Source organism: Aquarana catesbeiana, linkage group LG03 (assembly GCF_042186555.1).
Source record: "Aquarana catesbeiana isolate 2022-GZ linkage group LG03, ASM4218655v1, whole genome shotgun sequence".
Lineage (NCBI taxonomy): Eukaryota > Metazoa > Chordata > Amphibia > Anura > Ranidae > Aquarana > Aquarana catesbeiana.
Genome location: NC_133326.1, coordinates 738,396,252 through 738,421,840, shown reverse-complemented (window position 1 = coordinate 738,421,840; position 25,589 = coordinate 738,396,252). Strand labels below are relative to the sequence as shown.

The 25,589-nt window shown below is 43.9% G+C and overlaps 1 protein-coding gene across 4 annotated transcripts in view; it reads right to left on the bottom strand.

Annotated features, from left to right (window-relative positions):
* LOC141133862 (NACHT, LRR and PYD domains-containing protein 3-like) overlaps positions 1 to 25,589 on the bottom strand; it is a 221,198-nt gene that overhangs the window by 148,935 nt on the left and 46,674 nt on the right. For 3 of the 4 annotated variants that reach the window (XM_073623442.1, XM_073623445.1, XM_073623443.1), the window contains exons 3-5: positions 14,717 to 14,755; positions 9,740 to 11,492; positions 7,430 to 7,573 (exon numbers count right to left, since the gene is read on the bottom strand). In XM_073623442.1, the coding sequence (XP_073479543.1) occupies positions 7,430 to 7,573; positions 9,740 to 11,492; positions 14,717 to 14,755 (1,936 nt within the window). Of the gene's footprint in view, positions 1 to 7,429; positions 7,574 to 9,739; positions 11,493 to 13,792; positions 13,812 to 14,716; positions 14,756 to 25,589 lie in introns of those variants that run through there. The other variant, XM_073623444.1, reaches the window with a different exon arrangement.

Sequence of the window (25,589 nt, the reverse complement as noted above, 5' to 3'; positions counted from 1 at the left end):
TCCTAACCATCACCAACATCAGCATACCTTCTTGCCCTGACTTATCATATGGATGAAAAAGTTTGAAGTCTGCTGATTGTCCTTTTGTGAAGGAACATTTTGATCTAATAGATACTCTGTCATTTGCAATTTTTGATTTAATTAACTTTTTTGTTTCACATATTATTTGGTGTTTATTCCTCATAGAGGCCCACTTCTTTGTTATTCGTGATCACGAATACATGGGAGCACATATATATTATATATTTTTTGCATCAGTATAGCGATATTTTATCGCCTTATAGCCGCATAGTGTTTTGGTGTGTGTTTTTCGGATCATCCATCCAAACCGCATTGTTTGTATGTACATATATATTTCTGATTTGTTCTCTATTACATTGTAGTCACCCAGTCGGTCAGTGTATTTGTGCACAATTTCACCCAGTACACAGCAAATTGTGCAAGGTTTATTTTCTAATTTTTATATTTTATTTCTGATTTTTTCACATTCACAACTATTTGCATAGTGTATTTATCATTTGATCTTGTCATATTTTATAAATTATTTACTTGGTGAGTTGCCAGCGCAGATTTTTGTTTATACACCACCTCAAATAGATATCAAGAAAGAAATTACAAAATTGCAATGAGGTGTTATAGGAGCCAAGTAGCTTTAAATTTAATTAATAAAGGAAATACAGATCTATGTTGGAGATGTAAAATAGAAAAAGGAACTATGGAACATATATGGTACGGATGCAGTCTGGTGAGAGGATTCTGGAACAAGATATTTGAGATTTATTATAAAATATCGGGAATAGAGGAGACCCCAAGTGTGGAACGCGCATTATTGTCCCTGATACCTAAAGCAATAAAGACAATTAAAACAGATATCATCTACCATATGACATCCGCCGCCAGAACACTAGTAACAAGATACTGGAAAAAAACAAAAAGCCCAACAACAGCAGAATGGATATGTGAAATGAACGAAATTCAATATATGGAAAAACAGATAAGAGATGAGGGGTATATAACAAATCAACTACCAGTAATATGGCAAAAATAGGAAGAGTTTCGGATATGGAAGGAAGTATTAGAATTTCTATAGAATATATAGAAGGAATTATTATTTTTTTTTTTTTAAGAAAGAGATATGGATGCAATTAGAGGTAAGGGAGGGGTGGGAAAGGGAAGAGGGAGGTAGAACCTACGGGTTAGGGATGGTTCATCAGGTTTGAATATAGACGCATTTTTAATTTATAGCGTTGGTTTTAGTAAAGGAAAAATTCTTTTTGTACCTGAAGTAAGGAGTATATGATGTTTATGATGAATCAAATGTAATGGTATTTATGAATGTATATATAAAGTGAAAATCTAATAAAGAGAGATTGAAAACAAAATACAAAATTGTTGACATTTTTGCAGATTTATTAAAAAAGAAAAACTGAAATATCACATGGTCCTAAGTATTCAGACCCTTTGCTGTGACACTCATATATATAACTCAGGTGCTGTCCTTTTCTTCTTATCATCCTTGAGATGGTTCTACACCTTTATTTAAGTCGAGCTGTGTTTGATTATACCGATTAGACTTGATTAGGAAAGCCACACACCTGTCTATATAAGACCTTACAGCTCACAGTGCATGTCAGAGCAAATGAGAATCATGAGGTCAAAGGAACTGCCTGAAGAGCTCAGAGACAGAATTGCGGCAAGGCACAGATCTGGCCAAGGCTACAAAAAAATTTCTGCTGCACTTAAGCTTCCTAAGAGCACAGTGGCCTCCATAATCCTTAAATGGAAGATGTTTGGGACGACCAGAACCCTTCCTAGAGCTGGCCGTCCGGCCAAACTGAGCTATCGGGGGAGAAGAGCCTTGGTGAGAGAGGTAAAGAAGAACCCAAAGATCATTGTGGCTGAGCTCCAGAGATGCAGTTGGGAGATGGGAGAATGTTGTAGAAAGTCAACCATCACTGCAGCCCTCCACCAGTCGGGGCTTTATGGCAGAGTGGCCCGATGGAAGCCTCTCCTCAGTGTAAGACACATGAAAGCCCGCATGGAGTTTACTAAAAAAAACACACGAAGGACTCCAAGATGGTGAGAAATAAGATTCTCTGGTCTGACGAGACCAAGATAGAACTTTTTGGCCTTAATTCTAAGCGGTATGTGTGGAGAAAACAAAGCACTGCTCATCACCTGTCCAATACAGTCCCAACAGTGAAGCATGGTGGTGGCAGCATCATGCTGTGGGGGTGTTTTTAAGCTGCAGGGACAAGAGGACTGGTTGCAATTGGGGGAAAGATGAATGCGGCCAAGTACAGGGATATCCTGGATGAAAACCTTCTCCAGAGTGCTCAGGACCTCAGACTGGGCCGAAGGTTTACCTTACAACAAGACAATGACCCTAAGCACACAGCTAAAATAATGAAGGAGTGGCTACACAACAAATCCGTGACTGTTCTTGAATGGTCCACCCAGAGCCCTGACTTAAACCCAATTGAACATCTCTGGAGAGATCTAAAACTGGCTGTCCACCAACGTTTACCATCCAACCTGACAGAACTGGAGAGGATCTGCAAGGAGGAATGGCAGAGGATCCCCAAATCCAGGTGTGAAAAACTTGTTGCATCTTTCCCAAAAAGACTCATGGCTGTATTAGATCAAAAGGGGGCTTCTACTAAATACTGAGCAAAGGGTCTGAATACTTAGGACCATGTGATATTTCAGTTTTTCTTTTTTAATAAATCTGTAAAAATGTCAACAACTCTGTGTTTTTCTGTCAATATGGGGTGCTGTGTGTACAATATGAGGTGCTGTGTGTACAATATGGGGTGCTGTGTGTACAATATGGGGTGCTGTGTGTACAATATGGGGTGCTGTGTGTACAATATGGGGTGCTGTGTGTACATTAATGAGGAAAAAAATGAACTTAAATGATTTTAGCAAATGGCTGCATTATAACAAAGAGTGAAAAATGTAAGGGGGTCTGAATACTTTCCATCCCCACTGTATATACAACACCTAGGATGTAAATATATACACAATACACTGTAAGTGCAGCTAACTGACTTGCCTGCCTACTCTATCTAACTTAAATCAAATGACACTGTATATATAAGAGACTGTCTGTGTGTGTGTGTGTGTGTGTGTGTGTGTGTGTGTGTGTGTGTGTGTGTGTGTGTGTGTGTATGTATATATATATATATATATATATATATATATATATATATAATTTATTAATTACACTGTAGCTAACTGAATAACCTGCCTGCCTGCTCAATCTAAATGACCCTCACACTTCGTCCACGCCAACAACACACTACACGGGGCAGACATGCGGGCAGCCTTATATAGTGTGGGGCGTGGACTTAGTCCCCCTGAGCCATGATTGGCCAAAGGCACCCTGCCTTTGCCCAATTATGGCTCTCTTAGCTGAGGGTGCTGGGATTGGCCAAAGCATGCAGGTCATGGTGCATGCTTTGGCCAATCATCATATAGGAATGCACTGCGCTCCTGCAGTGCATTATGGGGCACTCAAATTTGGCGCAAACGCTCCATAAAGTTTGGTTTTTGACGAACGGGCGAACAGCCAATGTTCGAGTCAAACTCATGTTTGACCCGAACATAAAGCTCATCCGTATTTGCAAGTTCTGGTGCCAGCCGAACTGGGGGTGTTTGGCTCATCCCTAGTCAAGGGTACTAAAATCCACTGTTTCACCAGAATTCTGGGTTGGCCAATGAATGGCACTGCAGAAGTGGTGGGCTGCCAATCAGGATTAGCAAATGCATCAGGAAGGGCACTATGGGCTCTACGAGCCTTTCTTTGAATTCTTGGTGGCTGCGGGGCACTACTTGTGCTAGCCACCGCACCAGCTTAAACTGCACTTATGGGACTCGCCATGCCATGTCACCAAGTGTTGCTGCAGTGCTGGTTTGTCTATGACCAGGATGTACTAGGCTGCTGGTGCTTGCCAGTTCACCAGAAGGATGAGCGACACTAGTACTGGCTCTCTGCTCCATATGAGAACCATGTGGTTGTTGCACCTCAGAAACAGAAGAACGGGGTCGGGTACACCTGACCTTAGCAGGGACCACTACTCCGTCATCAGAGCTATCTGTCAGGGTACTCTCTACTGGTTTGTATACTGAGCCTGAATCTGACAGTGAGGTCTCTTCAATGCTGTACTTCTGTTTAGACATTTTGGCCACTAAATTTATAGGTACAGCTAGTGAGACTCACAGGTAAAAGAGCACCTGGTTGTCAGTGACTGCTTCAATCGCTACAAAAAAAATGAACTGTTAGTGGTAGCAGGGATCAGGTGTGACTCTGCTAATGCTGCAGTTTTGTGTGCTGTGTTTTGTAAGTGACAGTGATCTATTGATACTGCACTTGGGTGGGCTGGGCTGGGTGGAGGGGCTAAACACAGGTGCTGGCAGGTGTCTGGTCTGATCCTGCTAACGCTGTGTTTTTGGGAACACTATACTATTGGGGACACTAATATAGTTCTGATCAGATCAAAGATATTGATCCGTTCAGATACTATACTAGTAATGGAGGTATATAGTGTATGTTAGTGTACCTGGCTAGTGTAACCTGATGCTGTGTGGGATTGATGCTGACCATAACTGACACTAAAACCTAACTGACGTCACCCGTGACACTAATACAGTGATCAGAAAAGAGATCTGTACACTATACTAGTGACACTGTGACAGGGAGTCAAAGGGTTAATTGGGGGTCATCAGGGGGTGATCAAGAGGTTAAAGGTGTACCTACATGTCCTGGTGTCAGTGTAGTGTTGGTGTACTCACAGTAGATGTCTTCTCCTCGCTCGCTGGAAACTAAAAGGGCTCCACGAGGGGAGATGACATCACTTCCTCTGCCTGTGTTTACATTACACAGACAGAGGACAGTCTGCCATTCACCAGAACCGATCAGAAGGTCCAGGCCAGAAATCATTGACCTGGGCCTGTAGACTGATTGGTTCTGAAAACAATCCAATCAGTGTGGGGATGGCAGGGGGGCGTGCCCCCCTACCTACGCGTGTGACTGACGTACAATGATGATGATTCGCACAGGAGAGCCAACCTGTCGCAGTACAACTGTGTCGGCTGGTTGGGAACCGGCTAATGTATTTTCTGTATTCTCTGTATGAAGGTAAAACAGATTCTGCATGCAGCTCCCCCCATCCCCCCCAATACTTACCTGAGCCTGATCTCCATCCAGCAATGTGCACAAGAGCAGAGGCTCTCTTGGCTCTCTCTCTCCTCATTGGCTCAGACACAGCAGGGGAGCCATTGGCAGAGGAAGACTTGGGACTTTTTATGGCAGACAAGGACTCATAAAGGGGGTGGGAGTTAGGGATGTTCATCGTTTCTTCTAGTGATGGGGGAGGGGTAACTTTCCAGGATTTATAACTCCTATCCTGCAGAAGGGAGACAATGACAGATGATATTTCTGGAGTGTGAGTTGTATTGGTTATGGGACGGCCTTTTGTACAGAAGTGAGAACTGTCTGAGTTCTTTGTCTTCAGAGGAATGGATCGTGTTTTCTGTCTTTATTATGGTCAGGACAAAACATTCCATTCATAGATTTGTAGATATGAAATATTCTATATAAATAATTTACATTTTCATTTCCAGCCAGCAGGTGGAGCTGAAATCTCTTTTCCACATGTTTACATGCCTGTCCTTCCCAGATCACTGTACAATCCATGTTATTTACAGAGCTCAGTAGCTCAAGCTGTAATTTCCCTTCATAACTGAATGACTCAGAGGAGGGGGAGGGGAGGGGGGAGCAGATTGCTGAAACCCACCAGAAGGACCTCACTGGATATTGTGTGAAAATTGAGGATGAATTGATCCGTGGTGTCTGTAGCTACAGAGGTCAGTGAGGTCTCGGTCACACGTGTGTCAGTACCATGTGATTATGTGACATTTATTCAGCATTTCTAAAGCCTGATAACCGCCTTCCATGCCTGCCATGAATATTACAATGGCAGCACACAGTGCTGGTCACACAGGAGCGGTATCGTTGTGTCGTGTTATAAATGAAGCCGCATGTCGCTGTCATGAGACATCCACGCTTGTCAGTCGCCTCCATTCATTTCAGGAAATGTGTCACTGCACAGCCAAAAACCTCTTATAATTATATATACTAATCAGCTGAACACAGAAGGATTCATCCACAAAATCCAACACCAAATACATAGAAAGAGAACTGTGCAGCACTACAAGTGAGACTCCCCAAACCTGAAAATAGGATTTGTATTTCAAATGTTTAAACAATCAACACGTGTTTCAGCACAATTATGCAGGAATATTACAATGTTAGAAAAAAAACAATATAAGTAAGATATTGTCAAAGTGTTCAATATTGCAGCATGATGAGTGAGACCACCCAAACTTTAGCATACTATGTACATGCAAAAAACCTACTTTGTGGTTGGCCACTTATGATTGGTGATGTGCAGTGACACCTCCCTTACAGGATAGATATAGAGATAGCTGTGCAGCACTAGAAGTGAGACTCCCTAAACCTAAAAGTGTTAATATTTACACATTTTAAACAAACAACACAAATATACATGATGAAGCCCCGCCTAGGGCGTAACGTGTAAGGTGGAGACGTCATCACGCCTGTCAGATACACTGTGAGAGCTGCTGCTATACTGTTATGAAGGAGAGGAGGGTCGCCGGCCACTCTGTGCATTCTTACATGGATATATTATGATTCTATGTGATGATATATTACATGTTATTATTAATAAACTATTAATGACCCGAGTATCCCAGCTATTGTGACACATACAAATAAAACAGATCTGGTAACAAGTCACCAAGCGGGTATTATCCTCAGACCGGGAAATCTGTCCTCCAGGGGGCAGGAGAGCGATAGTGAGTATGATGACATGGCGGCTGGTTTTCATTTTATAGAATTATTGTAATATATCCGAAATCCACATATCAGAGGAGATCATTTCCTCTACATCACTTCCTCTTTAGGCTCCTCCCACTAGAAGAGTAACCCCTCCCCCGGACATTTCTCCAGCATTCTTCTAGTTAAACACAATGAAGACACATCATAAATGTCATAGAAGTGTTACTGAGCATTGCTTCCTTCTACATAATCATCAGACGTGTGAGCGAGTCCTAAGGGGGTCTATTCCATCCTATTTCCTGCTTGTTAGGAATATGGATGGTCATTCCATATGTACATAGCCTGGTCACTGTTCTACTATAAGGGGAACCCCAAATCCCATGGATGAGATTACAAAGAGAAAGATTCCCTCAGAGAGAGGAGAAGACATGAGAAGAGGACAGGTGATGGAAGATTCTACATGGGTGAGGATGGAGGACACCCAGAGATAGAAGGAAACCCTGAGAGACGGGAACAATCACAAGACGTCACATTTCCCCATCACTGCAGATCACACATTTCTCTTACCCTAATTCCTGAATTTCACTCTCCGGGTTCATCAGAAAGGAAAGAGAATCACACTTCCCTTTATCTTCTGAAGAGGAGGAATCTTCTTCTTCTGCTTTGTCCTCTCCCCGACAATCTTTACTGGAAATAGTACAATGCATAAATCTAAAAGCCAATAATGAGATAATAATTATCACCAAGAATGTATGACCTCTGACACCAAGAATAACAATGTAACACCCAACATTTCCCTTCCACATGGCTGCCTTCCCTCTGGCTCTACAGTCTCATACTGGACCTGATGAGGCCTTCTCATTGGTGGCTATGAGTGGTCTTTGAAGTCACACTCCAGACAAAACATAAAGGAGGCCCCTGATATGTATACGGGGTCTCCGGCCTTCCTACACAGGGGTCTCCATTCAGCTTCTGGAAAATCCTGGAACACCACTTTGGTTCCAGATATAAAATGCAGTCCAGACATTCCCATCTCCGCCCACTTCTGCAGACAATTGGCCCCTCCAATGTTGGGATGATGATGTCACACCCCTGACATTATTTCCCTCCCCCGATCTCTGAACACGAAGCTTTCCCTCCAAATGTTCTGTGTGATAAATGGTATAATTGGGGGGCAGGGAAAGGGTTAATCCGATGTAAATTATGTGATTGGTAGAAGGTGATATGTGGGAACCACCATTTAGCTCTGGTTCACACAGCACAACATGAAAGTCGCAGCGACTTCCAGCTTGACTTTGCTCTACAACTTCCCGGCGACCAGGTGTGACTTCAAAGTGACTTTACTGAGAAGCATTCCTATGTGACTTTGATGATCCGTGTTTATAGCGTGTTTTATCACATGACAAAACATGCGTCTGATAACTGTGATTGGGGCGTCATTAACAATCAGGCTGCATTTACATCTGCATGATTCTGAATGCACATCAACCGCACAGAAATTGTGTGCTTTGCCGCACGTTTCAGAAATGCGCAGCGACCGCGCATCATGCTTGTACTGCAAAAATGGCAAGGCGAGCACGATGCATGTTTCCAAAATGTGTGACAAAGCATGCGTTTTCCTGCAGGTTGCCGGGCATTCAGAAACGTTCAGACGCCAACGAATGGTATCGCAAGTGCAACGTGTGTTGTCACAGATTTTCAAAGTGCACAGCAAAGCAAAGCATGCGTTTTCTTACGGGTTGGCGTGCGTTCAAAAACATGAAGATGCAGATGAATGGTAACACAAGTATGATGCGCATTGTCACACAAAACACGCAGAAAAGCATGCGTTTTCTTGCAGGTTGCCGTCAGTTGTAAATACGTTACCATTCATTCACATCTGTACATTTCCAACTGCACAGCAACCTGCAAGAAAATCCATGCTTTGCTGTGCGTTTCATAAATGGATGACAATGTGCGTCACACTTGTGTTTATTATTTTGAATGCACGGCAGACGGCAAGAATACATGCGCTTTGCTGTATGTTTCAAAAACGCACAGCAAGGAGCATTGCTTTTTTGTCACCATTCATTTACATCTGCGCATGTGTGGCGTGCATTGCTGTGCATTTTTTAGAGGTATGAAAAAGCGCACATTTTCTGTGTGGGTCGCCTCGTATTCGGAAACACGCAGATATGAATGTCGACTAATTGTTAATGACACCCCAATCACAGTTATCAGACGCATGTTTTGCTGCCAAGATGCATGACGCTCCATGACTGAGAAGATTCTTGATCTACTTTGGGGTGTTTGTTGCATGTAGGGCAGAACATTCCAGTGAATGGGCTCCCTATACACAATGTGGGCTTACACATGAAAAATACACAAATAATGGAAGTGGGAAGGTGCGTTTCCGCTACACTCAGGTGTGACTGGGATGTGTTGGGAGGAAGATTTTAGGCAGCGAGGATGACCAGGGAGGAGAGGTGAGGGGTAAAGAAGCCTCAGAAGTCGCAGCAAAGTCTTAAAGATTCAGACAAATGTACGACTTTCTGGGGATTTTACATTGAAGTCTATGGGAGTCGTGCAGCACAAGAAGCGCCCAAAAGTAGTGCAGGAAAAGTTTTATTTTGTTGCAGTGACTCAAATCACAGTAATTAAGACAACACCCAATAAAATCTTTGTGTTTTCACCTGACCTGCGACTTTACATGTCATCAGAATGTCGCTGGAAAATTGCTGTAGTGTGAACCAGGGCTTAGGGCTGAGGAAAGTTTGAGTTCCCAGGACTTCTAACAAGTGTGGTAGATGGAGAACATGTCTGATAATCACCGTTATACTGTATGCAGGTTCCTGCCCATTCTCTGAATTCAGTTAGGATATCCTCACACTCACTTACGTGACATTCTGACTCCTGTGTAGGAATGGAGATAGAAGTTTCTGGCACTCTGGATCCACAGTGAGATCTGCAAAATTTAACGACTGAAAACTTTCTCTCTTCAAAGTCTTCAAGCAATAGTTCAGCTGCTTGGAATAATTCCTGTTCATCCACAAGTGATCAATATCTGAGCCCCACAGCTTCAAACTTGTACAACCAGACATGACTCTCCTAATGAAGTCCTCATCCTGAGTCTCATACAGACAGAAGATGGACTGAGTACAGAAAGTCTGATCACTGCCCTCCATGATCCATTTTCTCGTTGCAGGTCTGTGCTCCTTCATGGCCCATTCTATGATTGCAGGTTTGGCTCGGAGTGAGATGGTGATTCCTGTGATCTCTGAGAATATCTTCACCGGATTTTCATTAAAGAGACCAAACAGGAATTGTACAGGTAATGCTAAATGTGAGGAATGTGATCTGATGTCATGGAGTGATTTCCCTTTACAGATCTCCGGGAGGAAAGTACCTTCCATAGACTCAGACCCATCATCCATCCCATAATAGAGAGCAGCAAGGAACTCCTGTACACTCAGGTGGATGAAGCTGTAGCAGGTCTGGGTGCGGACGTCCCAATGAAAGATGTTCTCATTCAGAAATACAGACTCCACCTCATCCAGAGAAAGTCCATGTCTTTCTAGATCTTTCTTCTCAAATAAGATTTGTTGGTTCAGAACTCCCTGATTGGCCAGAGCACACAGCTTCTTCAGACAGGTTTGTTTCCTGTGTACAGACTGCTCCTTCTTGCTGTGATGGGTTAGTAAAACCTCCAGGTAGAGAAGGTAAATTGAAGTCGTTGTATGACACCGAATTGCATCCAAATCTTTTCTTATTTCTTGTTTCATTACAGTGCAGACAATCCAGCATTTGATGGGGACAGCACACATGATGTACACAACGTCATTGTCTTTTATTATACTGAGAACCTTGTCTGCATCTTCTTTATTTCCAAAGAATTTATGGACATATTCCTCTCGATCGTCCCTTGTAAATCCCTGGATTTCCACATTGCGAGAATCATCGATGAATGTGTTAAGTTTCTCCATGGCCAGTGACCTTGTGGTGATGATCAGAGAAGAGTGTGGGAGAACCTGTCTCCTGAGCAAGCTTTGGAGAATTAATTCTTTGTGGGTTTCCATAGAAATGTCAAGACAACCCTCAGATTTCTCCTCCAGAGTCCACCTCAGTTCATCAAACCCATCAACTATGGTAAGAAGTTTTCTCTGACTTCCAGGATCCTCCAGAATAGACACCAGGTCATCTGAACTCAGTCTGCAGGTTCTGGATAAAAGTCCCACAAGACTTATGTTTTCAGGGATGGTGTTGATTTCTCTACAGCTCAGATAAAACACAAAATCAAACTTGTCTTGGTAGAGATCCCCAGAGGCCCAGTCCAGCATGATCTTCTTGGAGGTCATTGTTTTTCCAATCCCAGCAGGTCCTTGTAACACCACAATCTTAGGGATGAACCCATATTTATCAGGGTCAAAGAGGGCCTGGATTGTGGTTGAGGATCTTTTCTCCATGATCTGTAGATGTCTTCTGCCTAAACTCTTTATTTCTTCTTCTTTTCCCTCTTTATTCTGGGGTCCGTTTATCATCAATAATTTGGTGAATCTTTCCTGTAGATAAACAGCCTCCCCCATACAGGAATTATATTCTTTAATCCTCTGGAACTTCTCTTTCTCACACTCTCTGTGTTCCTTACTGATGCCTTTATGAGAGAAAAGAGAATATTTTATTCCTTATACATACATGAAACAGTATTTATAAGACAGAGTTGGGAATATTGTATTCTAACCATAAACCCGAAGACAAGAACCCTAAAAGAAGATATCCCATGAAATACAGGAGGACTGTGGAAGCATCCAAAGTATGGACACATCATCCAGATAAGGCATAACTAGAATCTATATGGCTCTGGTGCAAGAAACCATGAAGGGCACCCGCTGACTGCTGGGGCCCTTTCCATCAATCCCGGGCCCTTTCCATCAATCCCAGGCCCTTTCCTCTGGTCCCAGGGCCCTTTCCTCCAAGGCTGGGGCTCTTCTCTCTGAGGCAGGGGCCCTTTCCACTTATTCCTGTAGTGGGGGCCTTCATAAGCCCTGGTTCAGACTGCTGCGACTTATCATGTGATTTTCAATGCAAAGCTGCATGACAAGTCAAAATACATTCATTTCAATGGGTGCTGTCCTAATAAATGTGACTAAAGTCGCAGCAACAAAGAAAAAGGCAATACTTTTCTATGACTTTGGTGTGATGTGAGTGGCATAGACTGTAATGTTAAATCACAAAATTGTAAACAAGTCACAAGGAAATTGCAAGCAAGTTGCACAACTTTGGGATCACAACAGTCTGAACTGAGCCCATGTTCTGCAGTGGGCCCCCTTCCTGCCATCTTGGGCCCCCTACAGTGGCAGAATGCCAGGGCCCAGTCTGAAGTGCAACATTTGCAACCCTGGTAGTTCCACCACTGATCCAGACTACAATAAAAACAAAATGTTCATCCAGAAGAGATTTCATATGAAACGTGGATGTCCTACTAACCCATAGTTGCCAACAGTCCCAATTTTCCCGGGACAATCCCGATTTTGGGACCCTCACCCCGAGTGGATGCTGTCCTGATTCGGGATTTTGCCCAGGGAAATAGGGAATGTTTGCTTTTTCATTTTTTGAACATCTGGCTTCAGCAAAATGGCCGCCGGTGCCACCGCTACATTGTTCCCCTTTGTGTTCAGTGGAGAGAGGAAGGGAGCTTGATCTGTGCAGTCAATGAATTGGCTTCTCCTCTCAAAATACTGAAGCCAGGGTTAGCTGCATGGATCAGCCCCTCCCCTCTCCATTGAACACATGGCGGCGGCCGCTCATGCCATGTTCTTCTGCTCTTCTTGTCTCTGCAGCAATTTACCTTTAATGTACAGGAGGGGAGTTAAGTATATACAGGAGGAGAGGGGTTAAGTATATACAGGAGGGGGGTTAACTATATACAGGAGGAGGGGGGTTAACTATTTACAGGAGAGGGAGGGTTAACTATGTACAGAAGGGGGGTTAACTATATACAGGAGGGAGGTTACCTATATACAGGAGGGGGGTTTACTATATACAGGAGGGGGAGGGTTAACTATGTACAGGAGGGGGAGGGTTAACTATATACAGGAGGGGGAGGGTTAACTATATACAGGAGGGGGAGGGTTAACTATATACAAGAGGGGGGTTAACTATATACAGGAGGGGGGTTTACTATATACAGGAGGGGGGTTAACTATGTACAGGAGGGGGGGTTAAGTATATACAGGAGGGGGTTAACTATATACGGGAGGGGGGTAACTATGTACAGGAGGGGTTACTATGTACAGGGGGGAAACTATGTACGGGGGGGTACCTATGCACATGGGGGTAACTATGTGCAGGGGGGTAACTAGGGGGAACTATGTACAGGAGGGGAAACTATGGCTCTGCCTGGAACACTGATGGACTCTGCTGGGGGCACCTGATGCAAGGACGGACTCTGCTGGGGGCACCTGATGCAAGGACTGACTCTGCTGGGGGCACCTGATGCAAGGACTGACTCTGCTGGGGGCACCTGATGCAAGGACTGACTCTGCTGGGGGCACCTGATGCAAGGATGGACTCTGCTGGGGGCACCTGATGCAAGGATGGACTCTGCTGGGGGCACCTGATGCAAGGATGGACTCTGCTGGGGGCACCTGATGCAAGGGCGGACTCTGCTGGTGGCACCTGATGCAAGGACGGGCTCTGCTGGTGGCACCTGATGCAAGGACGGGCTCTGCTGGGGCACCTGATGCAAGGACTGACTCTGCTGGGGGCACCTGATGCAAGGACGGGCTCTGCTGGTGGCACCTGATGCAAGGACTGACTCTGCTGGGGGCACCTGATGCAAGAACTGACTCTGCTGGGGGCACCTGATGCAAGGATGGACTCTGCCGGGGGCACCTGATGCAAGGACGGACTCTGCTGGGGGCACCTGATTCAATGTTGGCAACTATGACTAACCTGATAATGTTTTGCCATGTGTCGTCTATGAACAGGAGGGGGAGGGTTAACTATATACAGGAGGGGGAGGGTTAACTATATACAGGAGGGGGGTTAACTATATACAGGAGGGGGGTTAACTATATACAGGAGGGGGGTTAACTATATACAGGAGGGGGGTTTACTATATACAGGAGGGGGGTTAACTATATACGGGAGGGGGGTAACTATGTACAGGACGGGTTACTATGTACAGGGGGGAAACTATGTACGGGGGGGTACCTATGCACATGGGGGTAACTATGTGCAGGGGGGTAACTAGGGGGAACTATGTACAGGAGGGGTAACTATGGCTCTGCCTGGAACACTGATGGACTCTGCTGGGGGCACCTGATGCAAGGACGGACTCTGCTGGGGGCACCTGATGCAAGGACTGACTCTGCTGGGGGCACCTGATGCAAGGACTGACTCTGCTGGGGGCACCTGATGCAAGGACTGACTCTGCTGGGGGCACCTGATGCAAGGACTGACTCTGCTGGGGGCACCTGATGCAAGGACGGACTCTGCTGGGGGCACCTGATGCAAGGATGGACTCTGCTGGGGGCACCTGATGCAAGGGCGGACTCTGCTGGGGGCACCTGATGCAAGGGCGGACTCTGCTGGTGGCACCTGATGCAAGGACGGGCTCTGCTGGTGGCACCTGATGCAAGGACGGGCTCTGCTGGGGCACCTGATGCAAGGACTGACTCTGCTGGGGGCACCTGATGCAAGGACGGGCTCTGCTGGTGGCACCTGATGCAAGGACTGACTCTGCTGGGGGCACCTGATGCAAGGACTGACTCTACTGGGGGCACCTGATGCAAGGATGGACTCTGCTGGGGGCACCTGATGCAAGGACGGACTCTGCTGGGGGCACCTGATGCAATGTTGGCAACTATGACTAACCTGATAATGTTTTGCCATGTGTCGTCTTCTTCAGTTTGGCTGGAAATAAGATTAGGGAAGTGATTAGTCCTGACAAACCTCTGAAATGTATAAAATAATAACTAAGAGAGTTATTAGTGTAGCAGATCCTCCCAGACACCATCATCCCACCAACCCTCTGTAGATTGGAGTCTCTCCTCCTCCAGGTGATGGGGAGAGTCTTTGTCTGCCTGGTAACATCTCAGCACATTGCAGTGACATGTGACCATGGTGGGGGGACCAGAAAAGCCCCCAATTCTCTATGCAGGTTTACAGGCACACACCTAGAATCTGGAGCCTTGACTCCTCTTTCTGATGGAGGTTCAGGTGGATGCATGGGGCACAAGGCTCAGAACCACGAGCAACAATCATGAGGGTCTCCTAGGAATACAGCTATAAATATGGAGGTTCTGTATAATAGACAAGTGGCTGTGATTGTATTGCTCTGCTCGGCATGCTTAGTGATGTCATTGTGTTGTGGTGGGGTGTAGGGAGTTTTCCTTTCCCGATGAGTGAGCCAGCGCGACATGCACAGTACCCTGTCGCCGAGAACCAGCGCGATGCTATCGCGCTGGAAACACAATCTCACGGTCAGGTTCTGTATATATTTCTGTGATTGTTATTGATTGTCATAATCATTTCTTATACTATCACACTACGTTGGTGTGATAGTATATTTATTGAAATAACTCTTTATATAAATATATTACTTATTCAAAGAAAGAAGTTATTTTTGGTCATTATTGAAGTTTGTGTGCAGTGTTGTCATTCCTCCTACAGGTGGAGCTACCAGTACCCAGGGAGAGGTAATCCTAATTGTAAATGTATATTGTGGGTTAAAGTTAATGCTCATATTATTTCAACACTGCACTACAGTTCTGTCAAGGGGAGTGAACAATTTAAGAAGGGTGTAGAGCAAAGAAGACAGGCCCGCTTAAACCAGCAGCTCCACTGTGAGTATTGCTGCATATATATGGGGTTCCATAAAACCCAGGCTGTCTAGAGCCATTCTCCTCCGCAGCAAGCTTAGTGGAGTCCTTGGACTTCCTAACTTTGCCCGCTACTATCAAACACACCAGTTGGCCCAAATAACCTTATTACATGCAAAAACTGAAATTCCACTGTGGGTCAGTCTGGAAGCAATACAACTATCCCCCTTATAGTAACCAACCTACTATGGCTACCCCTTCTACCCGCGGTCTTATAACAAACCCAGTTACACGCCATTCTCTTAGGCTGTGAGATAGCCTATGAGGCCCTTTCAAGTTAACCTCTCCATTACTTTCCTTCCTAGGCCACCCACTTTTCTATCCAGCCTTTACTGAACCAGAGTCGTTTCGACTATGGTCCCAAGGTGGGCGAAAATGTGATTTGGTCACCAATACTACCATAAAAACCTTTCCTGCGCTACAGTCTCAGGCTGACCTTCCTCCTAATGAATGCTTCCGCTACCTCCAAATTGCCCAAGAAGATATCTGCCACTCAGATCCACACGTGCCAGGGATCATATTCCGCCTCTATAATCACCTCCCCACCAGTTAATCTCCCCTCTTATGCTCCGTACACACGGTCGGATTTTCCGACGGAAAATAGTGATAGGACCCTGTTGTCGGAAATTCCGACCGTGTGTGGGCTCCATCACACATTTTCCATCGGATTTTCCAACACACAAAGTTTGAGAGCAGGCTATAAAATTTTCCGACCACAAAATACGTTGTCGGAATTTCCGATCGTGTGTACACAAATCTGACGCACAAAGTGCCACACATGCTCAGAATAAATAAAGAGATGAAAGCTATTGGCTACTGCCCTGTTTACAGTCCTAATGTACGTGCTTTACGTCACTGCGTTCAGAGTGATCAGATTTTACGACAACTTTGTGTGACCGTGTGTATGCAAGACAAGTTTGAGCCAACATCCGTCTGAAATAATCCATGGATTTTGTTGTTGAAAAGTCCGATCAATGTCCGACCGTGTGTACGGGGCATTATACTGCACAGTGGTCCACTGACCTACAGATTGAGCTTGATGCTGAAGACTGGGTAGACATATGGACCAATACAAAATCTCCATCACATAACATCGTTGCGCTGGAGGCAAATTACAAGGTCCTCATGCGCTGGTACCTTGTCCCAGCAAGAATTTCTAAATTCCTACCGAATTATTTCCCCATATGTTTCCGAGGCTGTGGAGAGAGAGGGGTACACATGTCCACATTTGGTGGTCATGCCCTATAGTGAAACAATTTTGGACAATAATATTCCACATGGCCTCAACATTACTTTGTGATACCCTAGACCCTGACCCATCCTTGACACTACTAAATCATGTGCAGGGAGACTACACAAGAGCACAACTCTGCCTTCTTCTCCTGCTTACTACAACGGCTAAACAGATGATAGCCAGATCCTGAAAAACCTCGAAATTAAATATAGCAGAAGTGAAAAATAGAGTTACTCCAGCTATCATTCATAGTAAGATTGAAGCCACCATTCTAGACCGAATCCCCCCACACCGCAAAACATGGGCGCCATGGGTGGAACATTTCCTCCCTTCAGACTTTGATAGCCATTTACTGGAACCATAGTCTTGTCATTGATTTTATGGTCTTACCTTTCGTTCCTTTGGGGACCCGTGCGATCCGCCGACTGCTCCTCTTACCTCTCTTCTTTTTCTCTCTTCTCCTATATTCTTTCCCCACCCCCAATTTGTCCCTTCTTACCTATACCCAGGTATTCCCAGCCATAATCCATACTACTGCAATATTATTAGCTGATCGAAACCAGCTTACGGTCATTGTCTCCCACTATCACTGAGGAAAACGACTGCCTAACCCGGTATTGTGATTGAGACCCTTCCTCTCTAAGGTCAACATCTTCAGTAAACTTAAAATATGATGATAATTCCCTGAATTTTAACCACATTATATTGTTCTACTGTAAACAATCATGCCAAACTTCTCATTGTTATTTTTGTGCACATTGTCAATGAAGATGCACTGTAAGTTTTGTTCCCTAATCTCCTGATGAGATTATTCATTGATGTATCTGTTGATTATGTCCAAGAAAAATCTTTGAACAGAGAAGACAGTCTCTTCTGATGTTTGTAGTGGCGTTAAGAAGCCTTGACTTTAGCATCCTTATTTTGAATGGACTCCGGACCTTTTTGCGCCCAATAAGCACGCACGCTTTCATCAATTTTACCCCAGCGAGCAGGATCAGTGGATAAAGAATCTGTAGTTGGACATTGTTCGGTCGCTGTTTCTGACTGAAGAGATGATGATTCATTGATGGGCTTCCCTGCTTATGAATTTGAATTGTCTCCAACCGTTTCTTCCAGCGGGTTCAGGTTGTTGTCCTCTGGATTCTCCGCTTGCACATCAGGCTGTGGTGTCATGGGTGTAAAAAATCCAGTAATCTTTTTCATTTTACTGGGAACTTCCTTTTTGCGTTGCTGTCTTTCATTCTTTAGTTTTCTTTTAAGAGTGCCACTCTGATACCGTTTGTCTGCCATTACATCACTGTCTAATGCAGACAGGTTTTCTCAATGGCAGTAAACGAGGCACTACGTAACTGCCAATAACCAATCAGCAAACCTCAAGATAGAGAGAAAAGGAGAGATGGCACAAGGAACAATTCTATAGAGTCCTTAAATAGTCCCAAATATTATGTATAAGAACAGTCATTAGGATTGCTCTGATTGCTGCAACCTGGAGAGCGAAGCACAGCTCTATAAAACAGAAATAGAAAAGGACAAGGTGCGCCAGACTCAGTGCAGTATTAAAGAACATCTGTTTAATTGGACAAGACAAAACAGCCAAATGGCTACTCACAAAAGTAGATAATATATAAGCGTATAAGTGGGGGATACTGTACTGGTATTCGTCCTGGGTCCATGATGTAAGCGATCGTTCTCAGAGGCACCGCAGGAGGATGATGAGAAGCAGTGGTGGTGGTAACTCTTCTCCACGCTCTGTATGTCTCCAGGGCGGGCAGTGTAGTCGCTGCACGCCGTACAGTATTTATGGCGTCCGTGAACAGGAAGACAGAGGCCGGAAATTCGTTCCAAGGTGGAACGCAAACACCGCGGAGCGGAAGTGACGTTGTGGCCAATGAGATTACGCGTTTCACAGCATCCGCTGTTTCATCCGATCTAGCTGACCATTTACAAGGTCAGATATATATATATATATATATATATATATATATATATATATATATACACATATACACACACATGCTTAAGGGAAGTGGTCGGATGTGCGGAAACAACCATATACACAGTAAACAATGTAATAATTAGTAACGAACCAGGAGATTAATAAAAGCAATAAAAATGGATAAAATGATAATTAAATTGCAACGAATATGAAGATATTTAAAACATAAACGGGCGGGGCCCGCGGGGCCCCCTATTGGGTGGGGCCCATGGGCTTGAGCCCAGTCAAGCCCAATGGTAAGTCCGGCCCTGTACACCCGCCCCTTGCAGAGTTCAATGAATAATACACCCGCCCCTTGCAGAGTTCAATGAATAATACATCTGCCCCTTGCAGAGTTCAATGAATAATACATCTGCCCCTTGCAGAGTTCAATGAATAATACATCCGCCCTGTTGTGAATTCATGAAGAAATATATTTTATATTTCATGGCAGAAACATGAGAGATGCTTAGGCCTCAAAAAGCAGATGAACTGTTGCCCTGTCGTCGACCTTTAAGGACAAATTAGACGCTCTCATGTTTTCCAAGTTTTACTACTTCTTTAAATATTGAAGACTTTTACAAGCATGTATTGTAAAGGAAGCTGTTGGAACAAAGACTGTTCTTGTCACAAAACAAGGAGATATTTACATGGTATTGTGAACAAACAAAAGCTGCCACAGGACACAAGGGTATATAAACTTTTCTCGCATAGAGATAACCTCACTTATTGTGTTAGAGTGAAGAGCTGTTTAAATAGCTAACACCTTGGTTAACAGAACCATTGTATGAACTTTTAGGATGGTTTAGACAAACAAGTCAGTTCTAAACACCCAGTGAGAATGTTCAAGGTCCCTCTCAACACATTAGAGAAAGTTGAATATTGTGCTAGTCAAAAATAATATAAGGTATCAATAAGGTTATCATAAGTCATTTTAAACTATCTCTGACATTGTAGGTCACAGAGACATTATACTGTTGGCGTCTGCGGACCCAACAACTTTGCTATGAAGAAAATGTATATGAAAGTGTGATTTTATAAGTAGAAGTGTTTTAAGTAACGAATTAGTATTAGGAAAACATATAATCATGATTATAATCATATAAGTTTGTAGCCTACACTTAAGATAAACAAATGTTCAGTGGAGATACCAGAAGTTATACAGGTATCCATATAGATAATTATTTTTATGTGGTATTGATGAAAAATATAACAATGTGTGTATTTCCTAGATAGACCAGTTTACAGATATACATTTATGGAGATACAGTTATATAACCAAGTTATGTAATGATGATTAATCAAACTTATACTGAGTGTATTTTACATTAGACCGAGTACCAGAATATGTAAAGGTATATACTTATCCTTACCATTATACACCTTATTAAAATAGGACGTATTAATTTAAAAGGAGGGACTCAAAACATGTGTGAGACACCTGGTGGTTGAAGGTGGTATTATTTGAACTCACTAAGTTTCCAGAGGAAGTTAATCATTACGTCTCCTAACCCAATGGGAAGTGAACCACCTCCTTTTGGGCAGAGCCATTATAATTTTTATGGTCTTATTATCTGAAATGGTATTTAGAGGCAAGTAAGATGAGAGAAGGGGGGCCAACGAACGGAAGGAGGAGAGAGCTCAGGGGGAGAGCTCAGGGATCCACCCTGAGGGGGGACACTGGGAGACACACACACACTCCCGGACTGACACTCATGCACCATGCATGAATACATCTCTTTACATTCATGAAAATTCCTCAACACCTAATACTTAGAACTAGGAGGTCGCAAGAAGTAAATCCTCTTTAGGAGTATCCATTTTGAAACTACGGCAGCCATTTTAACTCTGGTAACCAGCCCATAGGAACTGCAGCTATCCTGGAATGGGTAATTATATCATGTTGATTTTATCTTGCATGTTCTCTCAAATATTGATATGTTCTCACAAATATTGATGTATTGAATATTATACAATTGATAATCATTCTCCCGAATCAATAACCGCCTTGTAGATTTTTCTCTAAAGATTCAGATTTTTTCATTATATTTTTCTTTTTGCATAGTTGCCACATTTATTGACAAAGCAAACGTCTAATTTATTTCACAATTTTAACCACTTACTTACCTGCAGCAAAGTAACGGTTGTACGTGTGAAATACAGATGTTCTGTTTAATTGTCAAGTTCACAAGGTTATTGATTCTACCGAGAAGTTATCATGGTGGTATTATGTCAAAGGGACGGTACGCCCATTTTTGCAAGTGTTTTTATTGATTTTCAAGACGTTCATGTAACGCAATCGGTATCTTAATTTCATGTGATTATTTGTGTTTGTTTACCAATAAAATTTCTATTTCGTATGACCACACGTCTCCGTGAATAAGTTTCACAAGCATAGACTGTGTCATATAGATTGATTTTGTATCTTAAAAATATCTTCGTTAAAAATTACTCAAGGATAATTATTGTGCGGGAAACCTGTCCTTAAAAAGGCACAACTTATTCTGATTGAAAATTCACTACAGCCCCTTGCAGAGTTCAATGAATAATACACCCGCCCCTTGAAGAGTTCAATGAATAATACATCTGCCCCTTGCAGAGTTGCACGAGCATCGGGAGCGTGTGGCACAATGTAGTCTTAATTGCGTAGGCGCTGTGTACAGCTGATCAACAGCTGTTCATGTTCAGAAACTTTCGGCAGCTCCTTTGTCCTCTGTAAGGCACAAGCGCTGTGCCTTCGCAGCACAGGGCGGGCATTATCCTACGGGGGACCTTTCTCGTCAGAACATCGGCATCCTGGAGAAGTGTTACTCTGCTTCCCTTTTACATTGTTCCTGAACTCTGTAGCCTTTTCCTTCATCCACAATTTTTTACCCACATTTATTTTATTCTGTAAACTCCCTCAGTAAAGATTGTTTAACCCCTTAGTGACTGAGGGGAAAACAAATGTTAATGCCTGAACACAATTTTGCAACTTTGACCTGTGTTAGTAAATCTGTACATCAAAACGTCCCTTTCACCCATAGCTCTTAAACAGAATTTTTTAATTTTTTTTATTGCATTTTAGTAGGGATGAGCTTTCTGTTCCAGTCAAACATGAGTTCGATTCGAACATTGGCTGTTCGACCGTTTGATAAAGATCGAACATTATGGGGCGTTTGTGCCAAATTCTAGAGGCGCGTCACACCCCATAATGCACTGCATCATCGGCTGATGATTGGCCAAGCACTATGACCCGCATGCTTTGGCCAATCATAGCGCCATCAGCAAAGAGACCCATAATTGGCCAAAGGCAGGATGGCTTTGGCCAATTATGGCTCGGGGGTTAAGTCCCCACCCCACACTATATAAGGCCGCCTGCACATCGGCCCTGTGTAGTGTGTTGCTGGCGGTCCATTCCTGGTGTAGTGTTTCTTTTTTTATAATTCACTCTTTATTAAACATTTTTCTCTAATTACAATAAACATTTACATGGCTTATCTCCCCAAGACAGAGGACAATATTCAATATCCTGGTTTATATATATATATACACATGCCAACAACAGGGATGGCTCCCTCTACACCCCCTCCCCCATACCCTAAAAAAAGAGAAGAAAAGAAAAAAACAGTTTTATAAGAGTGCTATAAAAATAATTTAGGATCTTCCAATATTGTACTCTGTATACATTGTTGACTTAATACGTGTTAAAGGAGATGGAAAAAAAATTTGAAAGGAAGGGAAAAGACCTTCTTTCAAGTGCTGTGCTCTATATGTGTCATTAACTTATTACACGTGAAAAAAAAAAAGTAAAATCAAAAACTCCAATTTTATGAAAGTGTTATAAAACTTATTTAAATTATTAAAATATTAGTGCTCTATATATATTATTGACCTATTATGTGTGGAAAAAAAAAAGGGGGGGGCGGTTGATAGGGGGGTAAACCCTCCCCTCGTTTATGAATGCATTATAAAATAATTAAAAAAATTTCAAGTGCTTTGTGTATGCTATTAACTTATTACGTGAAAAGGAGAGGAAAAAATAAATAAGTAAAAAAAGGTGGAGAGGGGGTGAGGGCAAAACTTACCCTATTTATTAGTTGATTATATAATTATTCAAAAATATCAAGTGCTTGTGCTCTACCTCTGCTAGTGTACTGTTTCAAATCTACTTCAGGCAGGCAGGTGATTCAGTTAGCTGCGGTGTATTTAATATATATATACAGTCAGACTGGTATATATATATCCACTGTATCCAGTTTAGCTAGATCTCACTGCAGTCCCTTACTGGTTTACTGTTTCTAAACTACTTCATTCAGGCAGTTGATTCAGTTAGCTGCAGTGTATTTAGTATATATACACATCCTGGCTTTGTGTATATATATATATATATATATATACACACACTGTACCCTGTGTAGCTAGATCTGACTGCAGGCCATTGCTGGTGTACATTTTCAAATACACTTTCAGGCAGGCAGGCATGTGATTCAGTGATCTGCAGTGCATTAAATATGTATACAGTGTCCAACATATATATATCCACTGCATTCCAATCTAGCCAAGCCTATATCTGACTGCAGGCCATTCCTGGTGTACGTTTTCAAATACACTTTCAGGCAGGCCAGGCAGGTGATTCAGTGATCTGCAGTGCATAAACATAGATATAGAGACTCCTTCATATATATCCACTGCATTCTAGTCTAGCCAAGCCTTTACCTGCCTATAGTCCATTCCTGATGTAATTTTTCTAGTAAACTTCAGGCAGGGTTTTGCTGATCCAATTTTACAGCATGTCTGGAAGGCCACCAAGAAAAGGCAGATGCTCACAGGCCACTAAAAGAGGGCAAGCAGGCTCTGTATCTACAGCCAACAGTGCTGGTCGTGGACACGGTGCATCCTCAGCATGTGGCCATGGGGCACGCTTGTCCTTTTTTTCGACAGCTGGCCATGTTGAGCCACAACATGCAGAAGAGTTGGTAGAGTGGATCACAAAGCCATCCTCATCCTCCTCATCCTCTGTCACCCAGGCTAAGAGAAGTTTGGCTGCCTATGCAGCTGCCAAAGTGGCCTATTCCATTGGCTCAATGGCATCAGTTACTCCTTCCCTAGCCCCACCATCATGCATGGAGGAGTCCCCCAAACTGTTCGACCACAGTGTTGGGTACATGCTGCAGCAGGATGCGCAGCATTTTGAAGGATCTGATGATGGTACCCAGGTTGAGGATGAAGGCAGTAACGTGAGCCCAGAAAGAGGGGGTGCCCAAGAAGGACAAGAAATTGGAAGTCATGTTCCCCCAGCTGCAGCATACTGCCACGTTTGCTCCAGTGATGAGGAGGGAGGGGATGATGAGGTCACTGACTCTACGTGGGTGCCTGATAGAAGAGAGGAGGAGGAGGCACATCTCCAACGAGGCAGGATGCCCTCCAGGGGCCAGCTTAAGGACAGCCAACTGACTGCATCACACCGCAGAGCTCTGCATGTGCAGGGCGCTACTGACTCTGTGCGTTTTTTAAAAGTTCTTTGGTGTGGGCCTTTTTTGTGGGCCTTTTTTTCAGATGTCTGAAGCGTATCAAGCAAGGCCAAAACAGCAGCCGCTTAGGCACCACATGCTTGACCAGACATATGTCCAGCTCCCATGCAGTCTGTTGACAACAGTACCTAAAATACCCACACCAAAGAACAAGGTGGACCTCTCCTTGCTCCTCTTTAGCTGGGATCTCCAACCCCACTATACCTTCAGTCCTCTCAGAGACCTGCACTGAGAGGAATGAAGGTGTAGAATTAGGTGTCCCAAGCACTTGCGGGCAATCTGCTAGCTGTACACTTAAATCGGATTGTAGCAGGCAAATTTCCCTACCCCAGTTGCTAAACCGTTCCCAAACACCATTTTTTTTCTCAGAAGGCCATTCCGGCTCTCTACCGGCATGTGCAAGGCAATGTCTTGGCCTCAAGCAAGGCAGGCTGCGGTAAGGTGCATATTACCGCTGACTCATGGTCCAGCAGGCATGGACAGGGACGTTACCTTTCTTTCACGGCGCACTGGGTAACCCTGCAGGCAGCTGGGAAGGATGCAGGACAGGGTGCAGTAATGTTGGACCTTGTTCCGCCACCATGCCTCCAAAATGATGGTAGTGGTGATTCTACCACACCTCTCTCTTCCACCCCCTCCTCTTCTTCTTTCTCTGTGGCCTCTTTCTGTGCAGATTTGTCCTTGGAACCAGCGGTGCTCCATAGGCATTCTAGGGGCTATGCAAGCACTCAGGCAAAAAGATGTCATGCGGTGCTTGAGTTGGTCTGCTTAGAGGACAGGAGCCACACTGGGGCAGAGATTCTGGCAGCTCTGCAGGGGCAGGTTCAGAGATGGTTGTCACCATGCCAGCTTCAGCCAGGAATGGTGGTTTGCGACAATGGCACCAACCTCTTCTCCACCCTCCGACAGGGAGACTTGACCCATGTTCCCTGTTTGGCTCACGTCCTTAATTTGGTGGTGCAGCGGTTCTTGTGCAGGTACCCGGGCTTACAGGATCTCCTGAGGCAGGCCAGGAAAGTCTGTGGGCATTTACGCCGGTCATATAATGCCAGTGCTCAGCTGGCTGACCTTCAAAAGGAATGCAACCTGCCCAAGAACGGCTTTATCTGTGACCAGGTGGAACTCAACGTTGGCAATGCTGCAG